General features: G+C 40.2%; 1 protein-coding gene across 2 annotated transcripts in view; it reads left to right on the forward strand.

The window, feature by feature from the left end:
* Nucleotides 1–21543, forward strand: part of SNCA (synuclein alpha) — a 62038-nt gene that overhangs the window by 9029 nt on the left and 31466 nt on the right. For both annotated transcript variants that reach the window (XM_030947518.1, XM_030947519.1), the window contains one exon: nt 5932–6077. In XM_030947518.1, the coding sequence (XP_030803378.1) occupies nt 5932–6077 (146 nt within the window). The remainder of the gene's footprint in view (nt 1–5931; nt 6078–21543) is intronic.

Consider the following 21543-nt stretch of genomic DNA (forward strand, 5'->3'; position numbering starts at 1 on the left):
GCTGTTAAAGTTGACGTGACAAAAATGCCTTTTAAGTTGCTTGTGAAGACCTGCTTGTCTCTTTTCATATGACTGGGAGTTCACAAGCTGTGCTGGTCTTATGATATTAACTCCCCAGTGCATCATGTGAAACCTGAGGTGAAATAAACACTTGGTTATGTAAATAAAAATGGTTTGAGAGGTTGGAGACAGTCAGATACAAACTAGAATCACAGATCAAAATGAGTGTTTGTGGTTTTGCAGTCAGTCTTTTCTTAATGCCTGAATTCCATAATCTTGATAGCTTTGCTGTCTTTGAATAAGTTGTGATTTAGGCCCCTACGCTACTGAAATGACACACCTTGAAGAGCTAAAAAACCTAATTGCATTCTTTGGTCAGTTCATTTTCAAACCCAGAATTACTAGACTGAGGTGTTTCTTGCTTTAAATGTGACCTGGTTGTACCAGGTTTATTGACATCAAGATACTGTGAAATGAGGATTCCAGGCTGTGAATGATATATATGAATATTCCATATTCATTGGAATATGATAAGTGTGTTGTCAGCTCACCCTTTCTCTGAATTTCTGATAAAAGCAGCTTTGCTTATTGGTTTTATGGGGTGTATGCCCTGTGTTTAGACTTGACTTCCTGATTGAAATGTCTCTTGGCCTTTGACTGTAAATGCGTAATTACTCATCTTGCCTATCTCCCAGAAATGAACAGTATCAAAGATGAAATATTTACAGTCCATCTCCAGATATTCTGCATAAAGAACTCTTTGTAAATAAGTCGGGGCAAAAAAGCTCTTAGTCCTTCAATCATGTGAGTGAAGACACAATATTGATAATAGTAAACCATAGTCAGGTGTTTGGCTTAATTCTTTATTCAAGATCATTCTTGTTCTTCTTAATGTTCTTAGTCATTGGTATTCCTGCTCTTGAACTCCATCAGGTATCTTACAGAAAATTGCATAAATTAAAGAACCACCATATTTATGGCATCTTTGTAAATGAGTTCTTCAAGTACTTAAGACAAACCTACTGTTTGAAATATATACTCAAAAGTATATTTGGTACAATAAGACTAAGTTCATCAATTCAGAGAAATTCTGTGGTTTGAATCTACTTTTATTGTTCAAGGTTGAGAGTAACTAGTTATTATTTTGAATTGCTCCAGAGGTTTTACATTGATACTGTATGCTGCCCTGTTGTCTGTAATAGGTAGTGCAAAGACAACTTCAATGCTAATACTTTTTGCACAGTGCTGTAGTCAGTATTAGAAATTAAACTCACCCTTGGTGTGGTCACTGTGCACTGTCCCAGCGTCATTTAATGGAATGGACAGTCTCTGAATAGATAAGAAGTAATCAGGCCATAGCACAGCAAGCTCTGCAGAAGCTTATTTCCTCTGGGTCTCAACACTGTGATGCAGAGCAAATATCAATTTCACAAAGACTTAATGGCTTAAGGTCATTAAGCAACCTGGTATTCAGATAAATTGACTAAGTTGGAATCAACCCCCTGCATTCTGAACTGATTTGTTTGTGCACACTTAGTGCTTTCCCTATTACTACTTGGTGTAAGCAGTAAAATAAATGAGACTGGAAACTTATTTTGGTTTTTCTTCTCCTGTTGTGGGGTTTTCAGAGCTCTAGGGTCACCAGGCTGGATCTCATTATTAAAGTCACTCAGGTAATGATGCTGATGTTTAGGTATTCCTTAGAGACAGAAAAGATTTTCTCCTTACTGTGATTGCTTTTACCAAACTGTGCTATTTATATAGTTTGCTCAATTTATCTTCATGGCTCTGATTTCTGAAGCAGCATGTGAGAGATCTTCCATGGTAACTCCTGTGTCAGCTTTCTTATGCTGTGTCTGTGTGCTGCTGCTGGCTGGGATGGAGGTCATTTTCCTCACAGTACCTGGTATGGGGCTGTTTGGGATTTGTGCTGGATAACATAGGGATGTTGTAGTTACTGCTGGGCAGGGCTTACACATGGAAGCATTTCCTGCTTCTCGCCTCACCCCTTCAGTGAGAAGGATGGGGGTTCACAAGGAATTGGGGAAGACAGAGCCAGGACAGCTGACCTCAGTTGACCAGAAGGATATTCCACACCATGTGGCATCATACTGAGCACTAAAACTATGGGCAAGGTTGGTGGGGTGTGACAGTGTTCACAGGGGTTTTCAGATGAGGGAAGAGACGAGAATGTTTACTCCATATTTCAGAAGGCTTGATGTATTATTTTGAGATATATATTACATTAAAACTATACTAAAAGAATAGAAGAAGAATTTCTCATCAGAAGGCTAGGCTAAGAATAGAAAGGAAAGAATAGCAAAGGTCTGTGGCTCAGACAGACAGAGAGCCAGCTGCACTGTGATTGGCCATTAATTCCAAACATCCACATGAGACCAATCATGGATCCACCTGTTGCATTCCACAGCAGCAGATAACCATTGTTTACATTTTGTTTCTGAAGTCTCTCAGCTTCTCAGAAGGAAAAAATCCTAAGAAAGGATTTTTAGTGAAAAGATGTCTGTGACAGTGGGGGTCATCTGCTTGGGGGCTGGCTGGGCATCGGTTGGTGGTGAGCAATTGTTTGAATTTGCATCACCTGTAGGTTTTATACCTTTCTTTCTTTTTTGTTTTCCTTTTTGTTATAATTTTTATTACTATTATTTTATTTCAATTGAACCATACTTATCCCTTGAGTTTTCTTCCATTTACCTTTCCAATTCTCTTCTTCCCCATCCTGCTGGGGGAGGAAGTGAATGAGCAGCTGTGTGGTGCTTAGTGGCCAGCTGGGGTTAAACCATGGCTGTCTGAAATAGAAGCAGTCTTAAGTACACTGCTTTTGTTACTACTTTTATCAGTATCTTACTGTTGTGCCAGTAACAGTGTTGCTGGCCTGATTCTTTCCTTTTTCATTTGAGTTTGTGTGTTCTAGGCCTTTCCTAGGATAATGTGTTGCTGGGAGGAGGAAATGTACTTGAGACAATGCCTTCCCAAAATCCTGTAGTAGGGGGAACAGCAGCCACTGGGTAGTTGCTCATGGTAGGTGGTTGTACCTGCCATGACAACATAGTGTAAGAAATGTGGGGGTAATAATGGCATTGAGAATCAGGTGGTTTATACTGCAGCATACAGGGCACTCAGTTCCACTCTGTTTCTTCATATTTTGAGGTGAAGGTGCTTCAAGAGCTTGAGATAATAAAACTAATAGTGTCTGTGACCATCAGCACAGTACAACCATGCTTTATCATTTTATCAGAGGGGATGAGTCTGCTCAAGGCCAACTGAGCCCTTGTCAGCATCAAGCCTACTGAATTTGTACTTTACATGTTCTGCCATTCAGCGTTTTTTGGAAAGGGAAGTTTTCAAAACAATGTGTGGCACTTCCATACAAAAGAATTTAACAGAATGAAAGGATCCTGAATTATAAACTCAAACCCAATGGTTTGGGTTGGAAAAGACCCTAAAGATGATCTGATTCTAACCCCCTTACGTGGGCAGAAATGCCTTCTACTAAATCAGGTTGCTGATGGCCCCCTGGCCTTGAGCACTTCCAAGGATGGGACATCCACAGCTTCTCTGGACAACCTGTTAAGTGCCCCACCACCCTCACAGTAAAGAATTTCTTCTGTATCTAAACCTATCCTCCTTTAGTTTGAAGTATTCTACTCCTGCCCTGTCCCAACATGATCACAGGATCCTCTCCACCTTTCTTGTAGGGTTTTAGGTACTTTAGGAAGGCCACAATTAGGCTCTCACCAGCTCTGTCTGTCTTCATAGGAGGGGCACTGCATCCCTCTGATCATCTTGGTGGTGTCCCCTGGACGCTGTCCATCAGGTCCAGGTCTGTCCTGTGCTGGGACTCCAGAGCTGATGCAGCCCTGAAGGTGGGGTCTCAGCAGAGCAGAGGGGCAGAATCCCCTCCCTTGACTTGCTGGTTGTGCTGCTTTGCATGCACCCCAGCATCTCTCCCAGAAAGAAATAAATAAAAAGCGGTACTGAAATGTACCCAGAACATATTTCCTCTTTTTTTAAAATTTAAATATTTATTGGAAAATTGGATTTTGAATCTGCTTTTACAACATGCTACTCAATTTTTTTAGAATTCTTTTTGCATCACCTGTGGGATTTATATAGAACAGCATGAATAAGTTTGTTTCATAACATTGCCCAATTGCTTTCTGAAAGACTCCAAGCACAAGCAGGTCTCAGTAGGCTTTGCAAGATACAGCAAGTTATGAGGACATACATCTGAAGACATATGTTTGCAAGAACCTACTGTAAAGCTTCGTATATGAATTTCATGCATAAAATCCAAAGCTTTTTGTGGTCTGAAGCTGGTAATAATCAAATGGGGCATCTTAACAGATGTCTTTTTGCACTTGCTAGCAAAAGTCAAACCTTCCCTGAGGGCAACATTTGCTTTTCAGCAAAACCCGCTTTTGATTATCTTTCCATCCCCCCCCCAAAAGAAGCATGGCAGCAGAGTAGTGGATGTATACCAGGAAATTTCTCATGAACTTTTAGGTTATTAGCATGTGTAGTGTGGGAGATATTTGAAACAGACTTTTTCTGTTTCTAATTTCAGAAAATGTGTAGTCTGTTGTTCTACTCTGTAATGAAAGCTCCTGGTCATAAGAGATAATACTTAATTAGTTACTAACTTTTCCCTTTAAATTAGCTAGAATGCGCATTAAATTATCTGCCTCAATTTTCAGTGAGCAGATATTTATAATTTGGGTCTTTAAAAAAAATTTGTATTAGTCATGTTTAGCTTTCTAGCTTTTTCCTAATTTTTGCTATTTATTATCAATCATATTAATGCATGCTGCCTGCCCTGTGATATGGACAACTGGCACCCTTTATGTAAGGAATTAAAGAAATGTAATTTATCCACAGAAAGTCTAATGTTCATATGTGCTTCCCAAAAAACCCGCAGAAATGGTGGCCTAACTTTGAAGCAGAATCTGTCCTGTGCTCGTAAAGGAGGCAGATAAAGCTATGAATACATTTTATGGATCAGATGGGATTTAGCCTGAAGGAAAGTATAGGATTAGTTAGAATGGCAAAGATATATGATAGATGTTTTTGAAAAACATTCCCTTGTTTAGAGGAGTACATGTGTGTTTTACTAAAAGTCTGGGTATGTAACTTGAAGGCATGAAGTCATTCCATCCCTTTTCTTAGAGCAGTTTCACTGTAGTTCAAGCTGCTGTCAGAAAGAGCCCTTGGGGATGAATGAGCAGAAAAACCCCAGTGATATTCTGAAAGGTAGAATGGCAACTGCTGATGTATATGTAGGCTAAATGAGTTGTTGTTTCCCTGGGGCTTGGAAGTTAGCTGTTAATCCAGTTTGCTTTGACATTCGTCTTTTTATGAATTAGTATATTATGTATCAGCATTGGGGCAAAAATCTCAAGGGGGTCAGATAAAAGGTTCTGTTTGAAATGCTCTGGTTGAGCACTGATAGATCTACTTTTTAATGAAATAGATCTTAGAAAATAAAAAAGGAATAATCAACAATTTTTGAGTCTAATGCAAAAAATCACATCTTCCATGCCTTGTGTCATGCAGTTTGGTGGGCTAATTGGAATGCATTTCCAAACTAGAATATATTATACAGTGAGATGGACATAATAAGAGCACCTAAATAATGACTTTTCTTCCCTGGAGTTAGACATGAATCAAAATGTCAGATATCTCTCACATGAAAGAAATTGAGCCTCAGCTAAAACTTATTTTTACCTCTGCTGCTCCAGCATTACCAGGTGGGCAGTTTAATTTCTTAAGATCGACTTGGGGTACAGAAAATGTAACTTATGCCTTACGGCCTTATGGCTTTTCATGATGTTGGGCTGTCAGTGATAAGTTCTCTGAAAAACTTACAGCTCCCAGAGGCATCGTGTGTTTTTTCCATCTTCTGCTTCTCCTCAGTGGCTGAGAAGACCAAAGAGCAGGTGTCCAATGTTGGGGGAGCTGTGGTGACGGGAGTGACGGCGGTGGCACAGAAGACGGTGGAAGGAGCAGGGAACATTGCTGCAGCCACTGGCTTGGTGAAGAAGGACCAGTTGGCCAAACAGGTTGGTTTATTTACAGTCTTTTCCAGGTGAAGAAGTGAGCGATGAGGGGCTCATGAACTGAGAGGCAGATGGAGTGCTTTCTGTGTCTCAGTTGTATGAATACAAGTTTGTGTTGTGCCAAACAAACAGCAAAGATGTCTGCTGTTTATAGCTTGTATTTTGAGTGACTTGCAGGATCTGGCAACTTGGGTAGGATCAGGCATGGAACTTAACTAATCTGAAATGTTTTAGTTCATTTGGATCATGGTTTAAAGTGTGATCTAGTAGTGGTGCTGAACTCAAGAGCCTCTAGTGGAGACCAGCTGCTGCAGGATAGCTGTTTAGTTTTGTGAAAATGTAACTGTTTTTCCCAGTAATTTGGGATTGAAAAGCAATCTGCTAGCACTGAAAGGTCAAACAGCACATCTCAGGTTTAACAGCCCAAGTTGTATCCTCTCTAGTTGTAGAGAGGAGGGTTTGTGTACCAATCCACTGACTGGTTAGACACATTGCATCTAAAGTGGACTATTATCTGGAGAGTCACTGTCTTCCATTAATACAGTGACACTATCTCAAAAATGCCTCTAAATAGCCTCAACTGTGCAGATCAACTTTGCTCTAGGTCATCCTGTGAAACGCTGTAGGTATTTTTAATCATGCACTGTAGTTAATATATATCCACTGACACTAGGTGAAAAGTGACCCCGGGTGGCAGGAACAATGCTTTCCAAAATGTGTGGAGTGGATTTTTTAAGAGACAAAAATAACTCGGAAGAGACAAATGCTGCCTCCTGTGCTGTTTTTTGTATGAACGTTTGAGAGTTAGACAAAAATAGGATTAGGGAGAGTATTTAATATTTACACAAAAATGTGGCTGTCATGGAATTGAGCATGAAGTTCTATTGTGTATCTTATTTGCAGCAAGTTGTCCAGAGGAGCTGTAAAAATTCCATCCTTAAAAACTGGAGTTTTTTTATCCATGTTGAAGTGCAGTCCTGTCTGTCTGACAAATCTTATTGGTGCTTTACTATGGGGAGTAGGAAGGGCTATTACGTTGTGGTAGGCATTCATTTCACTGTGGTGGATTGTCTGGGGAAACATCTCACAAGCAGTTTTATTCTCTTTCAAATCAATGTTCCTGTGGGATTTTTTTTTAGCCTTCTTTTTTTCAGCTATAAGTAACATGGTGCTTTTAATGTGGTCATGGATCTTTGTAAAAGCTGTGTGGGAAGATTTGCAAAATGGAGAATCTAATGACCTGCCAGGGGATACACGAATATGGCATGGTCACAGTAGTCTCTGCTCTTCATTTCTGCTAAAGCTCTTGTGTAGTTTTATGCTGAGAATATTCTTTTCTGTTCACAGCTCTTGAAACTCAGTGTAATAAGGATCATCACTGCTGTAATGCGCAATTACCCCCTCTAGTATTGACCATAACTAATGCCTTTTTATCTCTCTCTATAGGGAGAGATCCCTGTAATTATCAAGTGTAAAGCAAATGTCTGCTGACTTTCATTTAAATATCTTCTCTGTATTGTCAAGCTTAAATATAAGTCATGATGGCTGTAACAGAATAAAATCACATCTGTGAAATGAAAGAACATCCATAATGTACATGCATATTATTTGTATTAATAACAACATTACTCTGCACTGGTTTTTTTTTTTTTTTGTTCTGTAGATATGTAAAATCATTCATTTGAGGCTTGATACTGATTTTTTTAGACTGAGATTCTCAGTCGTCTATGCAGTATGGCCATGTAGCTGATGACTATCTGTGGCTCCTCCTGGACTGCCTCGCACCTTTGTCTTTGACTGTTTCTGCAAGGAATGAGTGGCCATTTAGAAAATGTCAATATCAACCCTGAGTAACATGTAGTTATTTTAAAACCTGGTGGATTTGCATTCCTTTGCAGCTTGGAGGCACATGGGATAGCTTTCGCTTGGATTTTCCAGGTAAACTGACAGTTGGGTAGGGCAGGAGTGGGCATCCAGAGTAGCAGTGGGACCACGGAGGAAGCAGGGTGAGTCTTTCTGAGATAACAGAAGGTGCCAACCAGGCATTAAAAGTACCAGTGCAACTTTGTGTCCTTTATCTCTCTCTGTAAGGTTGTGTGTTAAGGCTGCTTGCCTGTGGGAAAGCCTGCAGTCTTGTGTGGTGACTGGCATTTTTCTTGTGCCCTGATGGAAGTTTGGTTTTGACTTTCAACTAATTAAAAACACTATTTTTTTTAAACCTGTGGATGGAATGATACTTATGCAGAGGAAATAAGTAGCAAATTCTTGGTAAAACTCTTTCTTAAGAAGTTTCTCCAAGCTGGCCTAGTGCAGCCTTAAAAACTGACGTGCTTTGGAGCATGAAGCACAAGCTGAAGCAGCCAAGTGAGGCCAGGCTGGAGGGCTGCTGTGACACCCCCCTGTCACCCACCTGCCCTGCAGCTGGTGTGAGCAGGCAGTGTGGAGTGACAGCTGAGACAGTGACAGACAGGGATGACTTGAGGGTGCCCATCTCAGGCTGCCTGGGGGATTTCTGCTTTAGCAGAAGGTCACTGCTCAACACAGCCAGGGTAGTGGTGGTTTGTAGGCTCAAATTAATTATAAAAGGGCTAATGTATTGCAAGCAGGATTTTACTGAATCATAAAACATTTATTGTGTGACTGTGTGTGTTTCATTTCTGTGTTCTGTGTGTCTTCTAATTGAGTTTTTAAGAAAGTAAAAACTACTAGTAGTTGCATTTAATGCAGAGATGAACACGCCTGTTCTATTTGCAAGTCAGCCTGAATCTATGGATGCAAATGGGTGGGGGGTGTACCAGCAACTGAGTGTCCAGTGTATAATATTTTGAAAACAAAATATGGATTATAAAGTTTGTTTTCAGATAGTTAATTAACCAATTGAAGTTCTTAACCTCACTGAATCCATGCCATTTGGTTCCCTGGCATCTCAAGAATAAACAGTTGCCAACTTCTATGATTTCCATGCTGAGTAATTTTATTTTTACTGTTCTGGCACCATAATTCCCAGTCAGGCTGAAATGTCAAGGTTCTTTGAGTACCCTGTGGTGCTGTAGTCATATGGATTTCATGTGCTGTAAGTTCTGCTAAAGTAAACAGAAGAACAGGTCTTGTCCCTAAGATTTTTGGGTTCTGTATGGATCATGTTTGGTATCTCTATGTGCTAAATCCTTTTTTTTAGCAGTGTCTCTTGATTTAACACATTTGCAATAAATAGCTCTGAAAACATGAAGTTACAGTAGCAGATAACAAGTATATAGGGAATCTGCTTCCTGATAGCTCTGTCTCCCTTTCCCACCCCCTGCCTTTCCTGGCACTCCTTAGAATTCAAGCAGCATCATAGCATAAACATTCAGTGCAGTGGAACCCACAGGTTTAGAGTATTTATTATCTTACTACTTTGCTAGAACAGCTAATCTTGTGAACCACCAAAATTTTCCACAGACATTATCCTTTGTTCAGAGCCAGGGTGAATGATTCCGCTTTGGGGAATCACCATAATCAAATATAAAAATTTGTAGAAGCCTTTTTGACCCTTCTTACAGGGAAGCTCCATGAGACATGGTGCATTGCTGAGACTAAAGACATGATGAAACACCTTTTAATTTTGGTGAGAGCAACTCAGTTTTGATTAAGGCACCAGACATCACAGTGGATTCCAGTCATCTGTTACTTGTTCATTTGGGAAATGTTACTAGTAGAAGGAATGCAGACCCTGTCAGTATCTCTGAGAATTGGCCTTTCTGTGGCAGAAAGAAGGATACTTTTCTGCTTTATTAAGCATCAATTTCTTGACTGTAAGCAATACCACTTATTTCAAAGATATCTGACTTGTCTTGTTGCAAACAGAGATTCCTTTGTCTTCCCAAAGAAGTTTTGATTGCCATCTGTAATTTAAAAAACCTGAATATAAAATCCTGAGTTTTTACACTTTGATTTTAAAGATGGAGATCAGTTTGTAAACCCTTCTGTAGCAGTCTTAGGCAGAATTAACTTATGGATGACATTTGACTTCTACTTAAGTTATCTTGGATATCAGTTTCCAAAGTTTGAATACCAACATTAAACTCCCCAACACTGCTTTAGTGCTCTCCTTGTTACCTACATATGATAAAAATGTCTACCTTGGTAATTGAAAAGCTTCAACAGGTGTTTTCTTGTTTTGTCTCTTTTTATCTTTTTGAGATTTATTTAGCATATTTTTTTTGCTACAGTGCCATAATACTAACATGCCACATGGAAAATTCCTGAGACTTTCAAAATTAATTTTAATGTACTTTTTTGTTGTAAATAAAATTGTAGAAGTAGGTCTGATCATTGCAGAATTTGGGTGTAGGTGGAACCGTATTTTGATAGAATATGAAGATCTCCTGATTCTCTGACCACCTTAATGTTCAGTATACTGTAGAGAATGCTTGGCTTATTGAAGGATCACCATTCCCCATCTTTCCAGTCTATGCTAGTCAAGTAATTTTGAAAAGCTTGGCTAAAAAGACAAAGTTGTGGAGCAAAGATGTCAAATTTCCTTTTTCAGAAAGAGAATTAGAGAGTTTTTTCACCTTTGCCTTCCATTGTTTGCTGTTTGCTAGATGTGTCCCAAAAGGCAAACAGACCCCAAGGAAAAGCAGGATGGTAAGTGCAAGTTGCATGAGACTGAAACTGTTGTTCTTTAGTTGGAGCAAGCAGATCTTCCAGAGTGTTCAGTATGAGCAAAACATCAAGCCTTGATTTAAGTGAGGAAACTTCAGTAAGTTTTTGATGTGCCAAATGCAAAAATAGCCTCCACCAGTTAACTTCTGGAGTTAAATATTTTCTGTAGAGACTGTAGAGCAGGCAGGCTTTAGAGGGGTACAGCATCTTTTGCCCTCCTCAACTACTTCTTACCCTTTATGGCTCAAATAAAAGTCACAGTGGAGAATGGATAAGTTTGATTGAATATATTAAATAATCAAGCCTTTACAGCAACGGTTTGGAAGCATAAAATGATTTGGGTTGCAAGGGGCTTTTAAGATCATCTGGTTCCAAACCCCCTTCCACAAGCAGGGACACCTTCCACTATTGAGGTTGCTCAATGCCCCATCAGCCTGGCCCTGGAAGCTTTCATAGGGTGGTTTCTGGTGGGATAACTAGCACACAAAGACTAAAGTGGTTTAGATGATTTATAGGAGAAGAACTGCTCAGATAGTCACAGCTGGACAACAGTCAGACAACACTTGCTCTCGAATTTCTGTTTGAATCCTCATGTGCAGAGCATATCGTCTGGGGTAGATTTTCTTTCTCCGCTTATCATTTTATTCTTGATCTATGCATAATATATGAGTGGCTGCTGCAAAACCAAGAGGATATTTAGCAGCTGGTAGCAGTGTCTCCTTTTTTAATGTCTGTAAATTGATTGAGAGTGGAAGAATGAGGGATGGATTTCCCATTAGGGGATCCACACTGCTCAGGAGCTGATTCACAGAGGACCCTCTAAGAGAAAGCCTTTGTTAGCTGTTTCTTTAAGTTCTTGGAGGAAGTGGAACTGTCAGTGAGCTCACATAACTCTTTGGTTGTAGCACAGCTGGACTGATTTATTTTGGTAGAGCTTTTCTTACTGCTCTCAGAATTAATGATGGTGTGTTGTACTAAAATATCTATAAGAAATTCATTCTATAAAGCTAATGCATATTCTAGAAACAGCAAACTCTGATTTGTTATGACTCATAAGGCACCCATAGGCAGGTGATATTAAAGTTTCAAACCTGCTTTATGTACATAGTCCAGTCTCTTTCTCATGACAGCACATGTATTTTTTTGATGGCAAAGCTCATAACTCATCTAGGTTGTACACAGGAATGAATGTCAGTAGAGCTGTGAAATTGTGTTGCAATCCGGTATGAATTGTGAGTGTTGGAATGCAAGTGGCTTTGATTTAGTGGTTTGAATTTATTTTGGAAGCACATTACAGCTACAGTTGAAGCCACTCAGTGCAGTTTCATTAATGCAGTTCTGTTTTCTCTTGGTGTTTCCACATGGGCAAGCCACCATATGTGGCTTAGTATATGTTGATACTGCTTAATGGCACAGTAAAGAGCAGTGTGGAGCGTGTGAAACAGACTGCAATGTTTACAGGAAATTTTATTTGATGAAATGTGCTAATGATGCCCACAGAAAATACGCTGATTAATAGCAAGGGTACAGAAGTCACAAAGCCAGCAAGGAGATACAATGTTTTTCTTCTGCCTTTGTTTTGCTTTATAAGATTTTTCTTACCTGTCACTTCCTCCTTGGCAGGTATGTGCACATTCTGGTAGTACTTCTGGATGTGAGTAGATTAATTTTATGTCACTTTTAACACCTCTGTTTGAAATATTTAAAATTAGGCTGGGCAATATAGAAATGAATGTGCACAGAAAGTAACAATACTTGGCGGGGGGAAAACAGAAGGTGGAAGATGGGTGACTGTATATAGAAGTGCTAGAGTTTTTGTATTTGTTGAAAAGGGTGTTGAAGTGCTGGTAGAACTCTGAATACCAACTTATGCTTGACCTCCCTGGTTGGCAGAGAAAATAATTTTCCTACTGTGGGGCATGTTGCCAGTGTTTTTTCTCAGAGGGCAAAGTAGTATTTGAAGGAAAGCCATGTTCTCTCTGTTACAGCATTTCCATATCCGTGACTTAAGCAGAACCTGAGGAAAGAAAACTCGTAAGGTGTTATCAAAATATCCTGGAGGTTATTGCTCTTCATTAATTCAGGAGCAAATGTCAGTGTAATATAAAGGTCTTGGAGTTTTCCTGGCTTCCTAATGGCTTCCATGCTGTGAGAACATTTTAGTGCAGGCTGGTATTCAGGGTCTACCTGCTGCCTTCACTGCTTCTGACCATAATGTATTCCTAATTATCTGTGGAGGAATTGAGTTAAGGAGCTTTTGGGTGGCATCATGTTGTTCTTTGTTTTCTAGCAATTGCTTAACCTCAGATTTATCTTTGACTGTGGAGAAATTAAGTACCCCCATCTTAATCTGTATATGCCTATCTCCTTTTGTCTCCAAGAAGAATTGTTTGTCAGCTGATAGAAGGGTAAACACATTCTCCACTAGGAATTGTTCATGTCTAATGAGCTAATATTTGTAAAGTCTTTAAATAGAACACAGTTTTTAATTTCTTTTTCTTCAATTTATGAGAGAGAAGCAAAAGACAGTCCCCTTCCTTTACCAGGAGTCTGCCTTTGGCATTTATTGTTAGGACTTGCTTGTCTGCAATCTGCTCTGTTTCCTCCCTCTTCTTTACTCTGGTCTCCCTTCCACCTCCCATAGCCTCCATCTCCTGTTTCCATGTAACTTACCTAACGTGCCCCCACAGCACATTCCAAGCTTCTGTGTTGATCTCCCCTGTGTAGCTATGGCCATTGCATTATGGCATTCTCTAAGGCTAACGATGGAACCAATTCCATTTTGTAGTGTCCCAGTTTTTCCTATGTATCCATCTATGGGATTTCATGCAGTACTCACAGAATTTTTTTTTTCCTGTTCTAAGTAGTTGCCAATCCTATGCTAAATACTCAGGAAGGTGCTACTGGGTGAGAGGAATACTTCTGAGTTCATTTGGGGATGATGTATGTTCATGCCAACTCTTCCTGTTCTTGCCCACTTTGTGTGAAAGATTCAGCAATTTCAGATGGGACATAGTTTCATGTAGCTCGTGATAGCTGGGCAAATTGTAAAGTGGCAACTTAGGGTAAGGGTTTTACAAGCTTAAAGCTGTCTCCTTAGCATCTGCTACCGTGTTTCAGTGCTCCTTTCCTCTGCTGGCCAAGAAGCAGTGGGTAAGTCTTGGAAGGTAAGAAGCTTAAGTGTGATTCATTCTGCGCCTATCTGGAAATCATTGTCTCCAGAGGATTTGTGATGGTAGCTGGTTGCTGATGTTGTAAAAACCAAGGACTGCAGCTGGCTGGGTTTTTTAGCTAGCAGTGAAAGTTTATGGTGCTGAAATGACATTTTGGCAAAGCACTGCGATGTGTGTGTTTATGTCTGCCAGTGTGTTCAGCAAAGCACGGCAGCAGGATGTTTAAAAGGCATGAGTAGCAAATTGGGGTCTTGGATTGATGTGATGATGAGCGTTGTATAAACTTCAAGAACTGAAATGTGGAGTAAATACTTCTCTGTGGAGATAGAGGTGAATCTGTATTTTCAGAATGTCAATCCAATGTCATCTCCCTCCTGAAGAAATCCTGTAGGTTAAGAGGGAGAGGGAGGATTAAAGAAGGTGGGATGCTTTATTGGGACTACCTAATTGCTGGCGGTGCTGTTACTGTTACAGAAGAAAGGAAGCTTATATCATCAGAGTACTGGTGATGATTAGCAAATATTAGTGTAATATGATATACACCATTTTTGTGACTATTTTAACCACTGGTAGAATTTCTTAAATTATCTATGGAGTAATTGATAAAAGCTTGGACAGAGCTTGCAGATGTCTGGGACTGTTTTGAAGCTGCTAGGACATAATGAAAGAGAGGAGATGATCCATCTTTCCTACAGTAAACTGTTATTAAACTCTGGCTCTTACCTGCTTTCAACTGTGTTAATTTGTTTGCTAGAGGAAGTTAAGTGGCTTGGATAAGGATGATTGGTAATAATTTTTCATTTTTTAAGCACTTGTCTCAGAGTGTTTCAAAAGCTTTCATGATATATCTGGACACTGGAATTTGTTACTGGACAAAGCTACATTGAATGTCTCAGAAATGCATCTGAACTTTTAGATTGGAATTTTTTTTTGCCAGTGGCTTATCTAATGCAAAATATTCCCTATGATGAAACTTGAGGTGTAAGCTGCTAAAGTTGTCCTTCAAAAAAACATGCTTTTTGCAAGGCTGGAGCAGGCAGAAAGCCTGATTCTCAAGTGTAGTGGACATATTGATTGCCCTCCAAACTTTTGGTGTTAGCTTTCAGAGCTATTTCCTTTTGCTTTATTAGCACATGCCCTGGAGATTTGCCAGACTTGGGTCAGAAAAGTCAAAGTCAAGCTCAAAATGAGGAGATGCAGCCAGTATAGAACTACTTTTACTCTGCTTGGTAGGTTAGCTATGAACAGAAAGAGGAGCTGTCTGTAATTGCCTTTCCTTCAGAAGCACATAAAGCAAGATTTGTGCCTTTGAAGCAGCCTAATTCCTCTGTCCCACCTCCCACTCCATCCTGTGTAGAAGGGGCATCACCTAGAGCAGCTGATAGCCTGCCAGTATTATGTCAGCCATGCATATTTCTTCTCAGGAGCTGTGGGATGAGGCTCTGGGCTCCTTTGGCTGACCTCTGCTGTACCTTTTAATTGTGTAATGTAGGTCTTCCTTCGTGTGCTCCTATATATAAGAAAGATATGTGGATTATTTTTTCCTTACTAATTCCCTGTGATGGTTTTAAGGCCCAAAGGGCAAAGGGTTCACTGTGGTCTAAACAAACATGCATTGCCCTGGCGTGGTGTGAAAAATTCAGTTAAGGTGTCAGGTTATGTGTCAGTCACAAGAAATCTCTACTTATCTATAGAGACAGTATTTCTAATAGGGAATGTCTATTCAAGATGAAGAAGGCAAGAACCAGTGGTTGAAACAAGCTATCTCATCTGAAGAAAATTGTTTTTACAGCTTGTAATGCAAAATGTGCTAGGGGAAGGAAATGACAAGGGCAATTGAGCTGGGTTAAAGTGCACTTTTGAAGCTTGCAGGTTCTCTTGATTTTTGTGTGAGCCTTCAGGAAGAGGCTGGAAGCTATAAAACCTGTTAGCATCTCTGATGTTGGGAACTCACTGTGAGCTTCTGATTGCTTCTAATTTGAAGTGTTTTTAATTACTAAGCTAATAATCTGTAATAAGTTAATACTTTAAAGGTATTGAAATGTGTGGTTTAATTACAAGTGTGTATGCAGTTGCTGGCCAGTTTGGTAGAATTTATATCCATAATGCAGTTTAAAGATGATAATGTGTGCATGAAACACTTTTACTTTGCCTAATGAATCTACTTATGTCAATTAAAAATAATATTACTCTGGTGGCATCAAACACTTCAGTTCATTACTTAACAACCAGCATATCAGCCCAGTAAGGACTGCACTCAGACATGCTTGTTTAACCCCTGTCTGACTTAGCTAATACTTCATATGGTTGATCTGAACAAATGATTCTGTTCAAATTCCTAATAGCATCAATTTTAATGGCTGGGTCATTTTTAATTTTGTGCATGCACCAGATGATCTTACAAATCCCTCAAGATAGAACTGATTGAGTTCAGACATACTGTATGCAGATTGTTTTGTAAAGGTCAGAGATCAAATAGAGCTGGAGGCTGAATTAATTCCCCTCTCTGGAGAAAATTATTCTAGCAGGTCAAGAGTGAAGTCACTGGCTTGGCACAGATCTTCAGATGGAAGAAAGATTTCTTCCCCTCTCCTCATCCCTACTATGGTCCTGGAGTTTTTTCTGAAGTGTGTTTGCTGTATTTGATGATGCTGGACCAATGCATTTAGCAGCTGAACTCTCTTCCTTGTCCACAGTGTGAAGACCGGCTTTGTGAGTGCATATTGCAGAGCAAAAGTTTAAAAGGGGAAGGCAGGTGGGATTAGTGATGGCTGTTGTGATAGAATGCAATGCAGGGTTGTCAGACCCACAGGTGGACGATGGAAGCTTTTATTGGAGCCTTATGTCATTTGTTACCTTTTGTTAGTGTGGAGTTTATAAAACATCTTCTTGAAAGGAGGGTACATTTTTTTTAAGCACTGTTCTTCTCAATAGATTCCTTGTGTTTACTTTAAAAAAAACACCTAAGTAATAGTTATTCCAGGATCTTTGAAGGAGGGCATGTGTTCACATACAGCTGACCTGGTGTCTGAGCCACAGTGGTGAGCTTGCTTCTTCACAGTCACCAGCATAATGTTTCCTCTGGGGTCTATTTATGGAAGGGGTGGTGTACTCATCATTCACAGGAAAGGTAACAGATTTAGCAGTGCCTCTTTCCACCTCCTACACACCATCTATGAGATGGAGTTTTTAAGTCTTAGCTGTCTCTGTAGATTTTTCCCTGAGCTACATTTCAGATGTATGCTTTATAATGCGGCTGGTTGGGCTGCTGTACGTGCCAGCTGTTGTCCAAACTGAGAAACAGGGGAGGCTGGGAGAAGTAATGAAACCACTTTAGTAAGCAAAGCTTACACCTTGCTTTGAAATCTATTTTGTAAACATCATGATGACAGTTCAGATGAGTAGTAGTGGATTTGTTTTTTCTTCTTTTCCCAGCCTCTGTGTTCCTTAGCTCAACTCTATGGCTCTAGACTGTGAGTGGTACATGATGGGAATGAAAGCCTTTGCAGGCCTCCTAAAGGAGAATCAGACTTGGGAATTCATCCTAGTATGCAGGTTACATGAAGAGAACGTGGAGATCTCTTGGTTGTACTTGAAGCAAAATGGATGACCATAGCTGGTCAAGGTGTCAGGTTAATGTGTTCCACAAAGACTTAAGGACATTCAGTTGCTTCAAGTTTTCTGTTTATCTTGGATTTAAAGTTGGCTTAAGAAAACAGTAACTGATTTGATGGGGACAGATGGCAAACCCAACCTTTCTCTGTATCCCCTAGTTAGCAAAAGTCTATTTGTGGAATCAAAGCCAACGGTGTGGATGAGTTCGGTTCAGGAAGATTGGGATGATTAGGGAATGAGTGGGAGGAGAAAAGAGTGGCCATATATGAGAGAAGGTAGTTCTTGATTCCCCTTGCATTCAAGCACCATGAGGCAACCTCTGATCCTGTTTCATTGGGATATGGGATGCTGGCACAGAACTCGCTCTCCAGAAATCTTTCTGCCTCTGGGAACGCAGAAGAAGGGCTCAAACTGATATGGGATGTGCAATGGATTCCACCTTTGTCTTTTACCAAGATTTTGCCAGCAAAATAGTGGCTGGGAAGTTGAGCTGCCCTGGAACTTAAATATTTCAGCCTGATGTTTTGCCTTTTTGGTGAACGTTGAATAAACGTGAATCTCTTGGGAAGAATAAGTTGCATTTTAGATTTTTTTAATAAGTGCTCTGCATCTGTCCTAATGTGGATCCCTTTGGTAATTGCCAGAAAACTTATTTGTAGCAGAGCTTTGTAAGGGCTGACTGCTTTTGAATATCTAGCCTAGCATCTAAAATTGGAGTCGTTTGGAAAAGCAGGGTGTTTGAGTGGTTGTTTTACAGGGACATAGGTTCAGATAAGATTTCAGATTATCTGAAAGGATCTGTACAGGGTCCATCATGTTGTGTCCTCCCCTTCAATGCCTGAGCTGTGTGCAAACAATCACATGCACCCACATGTTCCTAGATTGAATGCTGACATCTCACTAGCTCACCTAATTAGTACCCCTTGCCCCATTGAGAAAGAAACTTATCAGATTCTGAGAATCTTGAATTTGGATGAGTTTGTATGCATGAAAGAAGGACAAAACAAATTCTCAAAGATGATTAAGTTTAAGAAAAATCTACAGCTGTGTGCTTTGTGTTTGTTGACTATCCGCATTAAAGATAAAATCAGAATACCTTCTGAATTTTTCAGTGAGTTAAAATCTGTCCAGTGAGTTCTGTAATCTGTTAAAATCTGGGCCTTAGGTCCGTCTGTCCTACAAGCACTCTTGTGACCTGTAGAGGAGCCTATCCTTTTGGTTTCTGTTGGGTGCACAGTGTTTGACCAGCTATTTCATCAGTCCAGTACAACATCATACTGCTCTACCAGAGAGTCATGGGATGACTTGTGTTGGAAGGGACCTTAAAGATAATCTGCTTCCAACTCCCCAGCCATTATCTTCCCTTCTCCTTTGCCATGATCTCAGCAGCAGTCCTGTGGAAGTAACAATGACTGCCGTGTATTGATAGATGCCAGAGTAGTAAGGGGAGTGACTCTCCATCATTGACAGTGATACTGGCACTTAAGGAAAGTGCCAACTGTTTCAACAAAGTATGAAGAATTTACTCAGAATGTTTGTTTTCTGCACTTCTTGCCCTGATCTCCCAGGTAGACTGGTAGGAGATCAGAACCGAATAGGTGCTTTCCTGCTTTTCTTACAAATCATCAAGGTGCAAGTCAAGGTAGGCCTTTTGTTGCCCTAACGCTCAGCTTTATTTTTGTAAATCTGTCAAAGGCTACTTTGCTTGTCCATGGGTGAACAGGTACAAGACTTTTCCACAGTGGCTATGCAGGCAAAATTGAGTATGTAGCTTGGATAGATAGATCTTTAGTAAAGTATAGCCATGATCCAGGAGAACTAAGAGCTCAAGCTGACTTTTAGAGTTTTCTTTATGTGTAGTTGAGTGTATCCGGCATTCAAGGAGAGAAACAAACCTGTCATAGCATTTACCAAACATTTTTCAGAAGGAAGAAAACTTGAAATAATTTGTATTTTTTTGTTTTGACATGAACTGTCAACTAGTTGCAAAAAAGCATTTCAATGTAGCTGTTAAAATCATGACTGTGTTTCAAGCTACTGTATGTAGCATGTTTACAAGGAGCTTTTGTGTTGCAGTATCTCACCTGGTAGGTCCTTTATGGTAAGACCATCACATAATTTCTGATCGTGATATCTGAGCTGCATTTGATTTTTTGGGATTTTTAAAATCTTTTCTGGAGGAGAGGCAGGAATTTGCCTGGCTCATCCCCAGACATGTGGTTTGTCTTTCAGAACACCCAGCTAGCTGTTGGTTGCCCTTTATTAGAACACACTGTGCTTTCACAAAGAATCATTCTGTGTGTGGCCAGCATTTGAGACTGATTTGAGAAGTGGGGGCAAAGAAATGCAGAAATACAAGTTATCTTTGCGTAAGAGGAGCTATCGTGCTCACAGTGAGGCATTGCATGAAGTTCCTACCCTCATTTGTTTTGGATGAATAGCTAACAGAAGCTTGGAAGAGCTGCTGGTAGGACCCAAGCTATGCAAGTGTTTTGGTTTGAACTGACAGGTGTCTGCTAAGGAAGGCAGGAGCCTCCCCTGAACTGGAAAATGTAAACCCCCTCCTTCTGAATTGTTATAATTTTGAAATTAGGGGAGGCTCTCAGGCAGAGAGATGGGAGCAAGAATAACAGCTCTTTATTAGGAAAGAAAATAAAAATAAAATAGACAATGCAGTGATACAAAGCAACACTTAGAGAGTTAGAATACAGCCTGACACCCTGTGGGTTGGGGTGCTGGTAGCAGTCCAATTGGAATGGTGGCTGCAGTCCTCCTGGAGTAGCAGGTGTGGTTCTGTTGAAGCAGTGATCCTGTAGAAGGGTGGAGGCTTCTTCTGAAGATCCAGTGGTGGTGTAGATGGGCCTGGTCTTCCTCTGGGAATCCAGTGGAAAAGACAGCTGCTCTGGGAATGCTGTGGAAAATGCTGTCCTGATGTCCCAAAATCTCAGATTATATCCAGTTGGGAATGGTTGGCTCCTCCCTCTGGGCAGAGCATCTCACAATGGGATGATGCAGTGACACTCAATGGCCCATTAACAGCAGATGTCTCCCCAGAGGGAGGATTGGTTGTGGAAGAGATAAAGAAAACTGCCCAGTTAACAGAAGATAACAGAGCCACACCTCTAACAGATGACAAACAGCATACACACTTTACCATGCAATCTAGGACAGCAACGAGTGGCAGAGATGGACTGAGAAGCTCCTGTTTTGGCTGATGACTTGATATGTCCCACTCAAGAAGCACAGATTGCTTCAGTTCCAAAATCAAACAACAGGAGTGCAACACTTGCATGTGCTATGGACTGGCACTGGAAATACTTGGGATGTGCTTGAGAATCATTCACTGTAAAAACATGCTTATGCTTGAGTGCATGGTTCTTGTGATTGTTCAGGAGTGCTAAACAGGCTGAAGTGCTTTAGTATGTTAATGTTAAAACTAAAAGTGCATCAAGGGTAAGACTCTGCTATTCTTCAGCCACCCAACAGTGCTTTGGTGAGTGGGTAAGCAGAACTGCAGCCACTGAGGCTGCTCAAGAATGCAGAAAGGTTTGACAGGTGATTGCAGGAAAAACAAGCAGAAGTGAATGGGCATATTGATAACATGAAATAATCTCAAGTACATGCACATGTATAGCACTGGTGAGGTCGAACTCTAGCATATATTGACAATGCTAGTACGTAATTTTGTAGTTGTTCTGGTTAACAATAGGCTTTCTCAGTCAGATGTGTTAAGTGTACTAGCTAAAAGGAGTTCATAGTTTCATTAAGTCAGCTCTTGGGGTATTGCCATATCTGGGCCTTTTTGAACTCTGTATTTACACAATTGTGAGTTGTTTCTGCTTGTCTTTTACTATTGCAGTGCATGCTTCAGTGTTCACATTTATGTTAATAATCTCAACCATCGTTGGGTAAAGTTGTATATGAGAAAAAAAATATAGTACTTGTCCTTGACAAAACAAAAAACCAAAACCCGAGAGTTTTGCCCCCAGGCATTATTGAGTAATGATTAAATAATTCTCTAGAGGGTGGAAACA

The sequence above is a fragment of the Camarhynchus parvulus genome, chromosome 4, assembly GCF_901933205.1.
Source record: "Camarhynchus parvulus chromosome 4, STF_HiC, whole genome shotgun sequence".
NCBI classification, from domain to species: domain Eukaryota; kingdom Metazoa; phylum Chordata; class Aves; order Passeriformes; family Thraupidae; genus Camarhynchus; species Camarhynchus parvulus.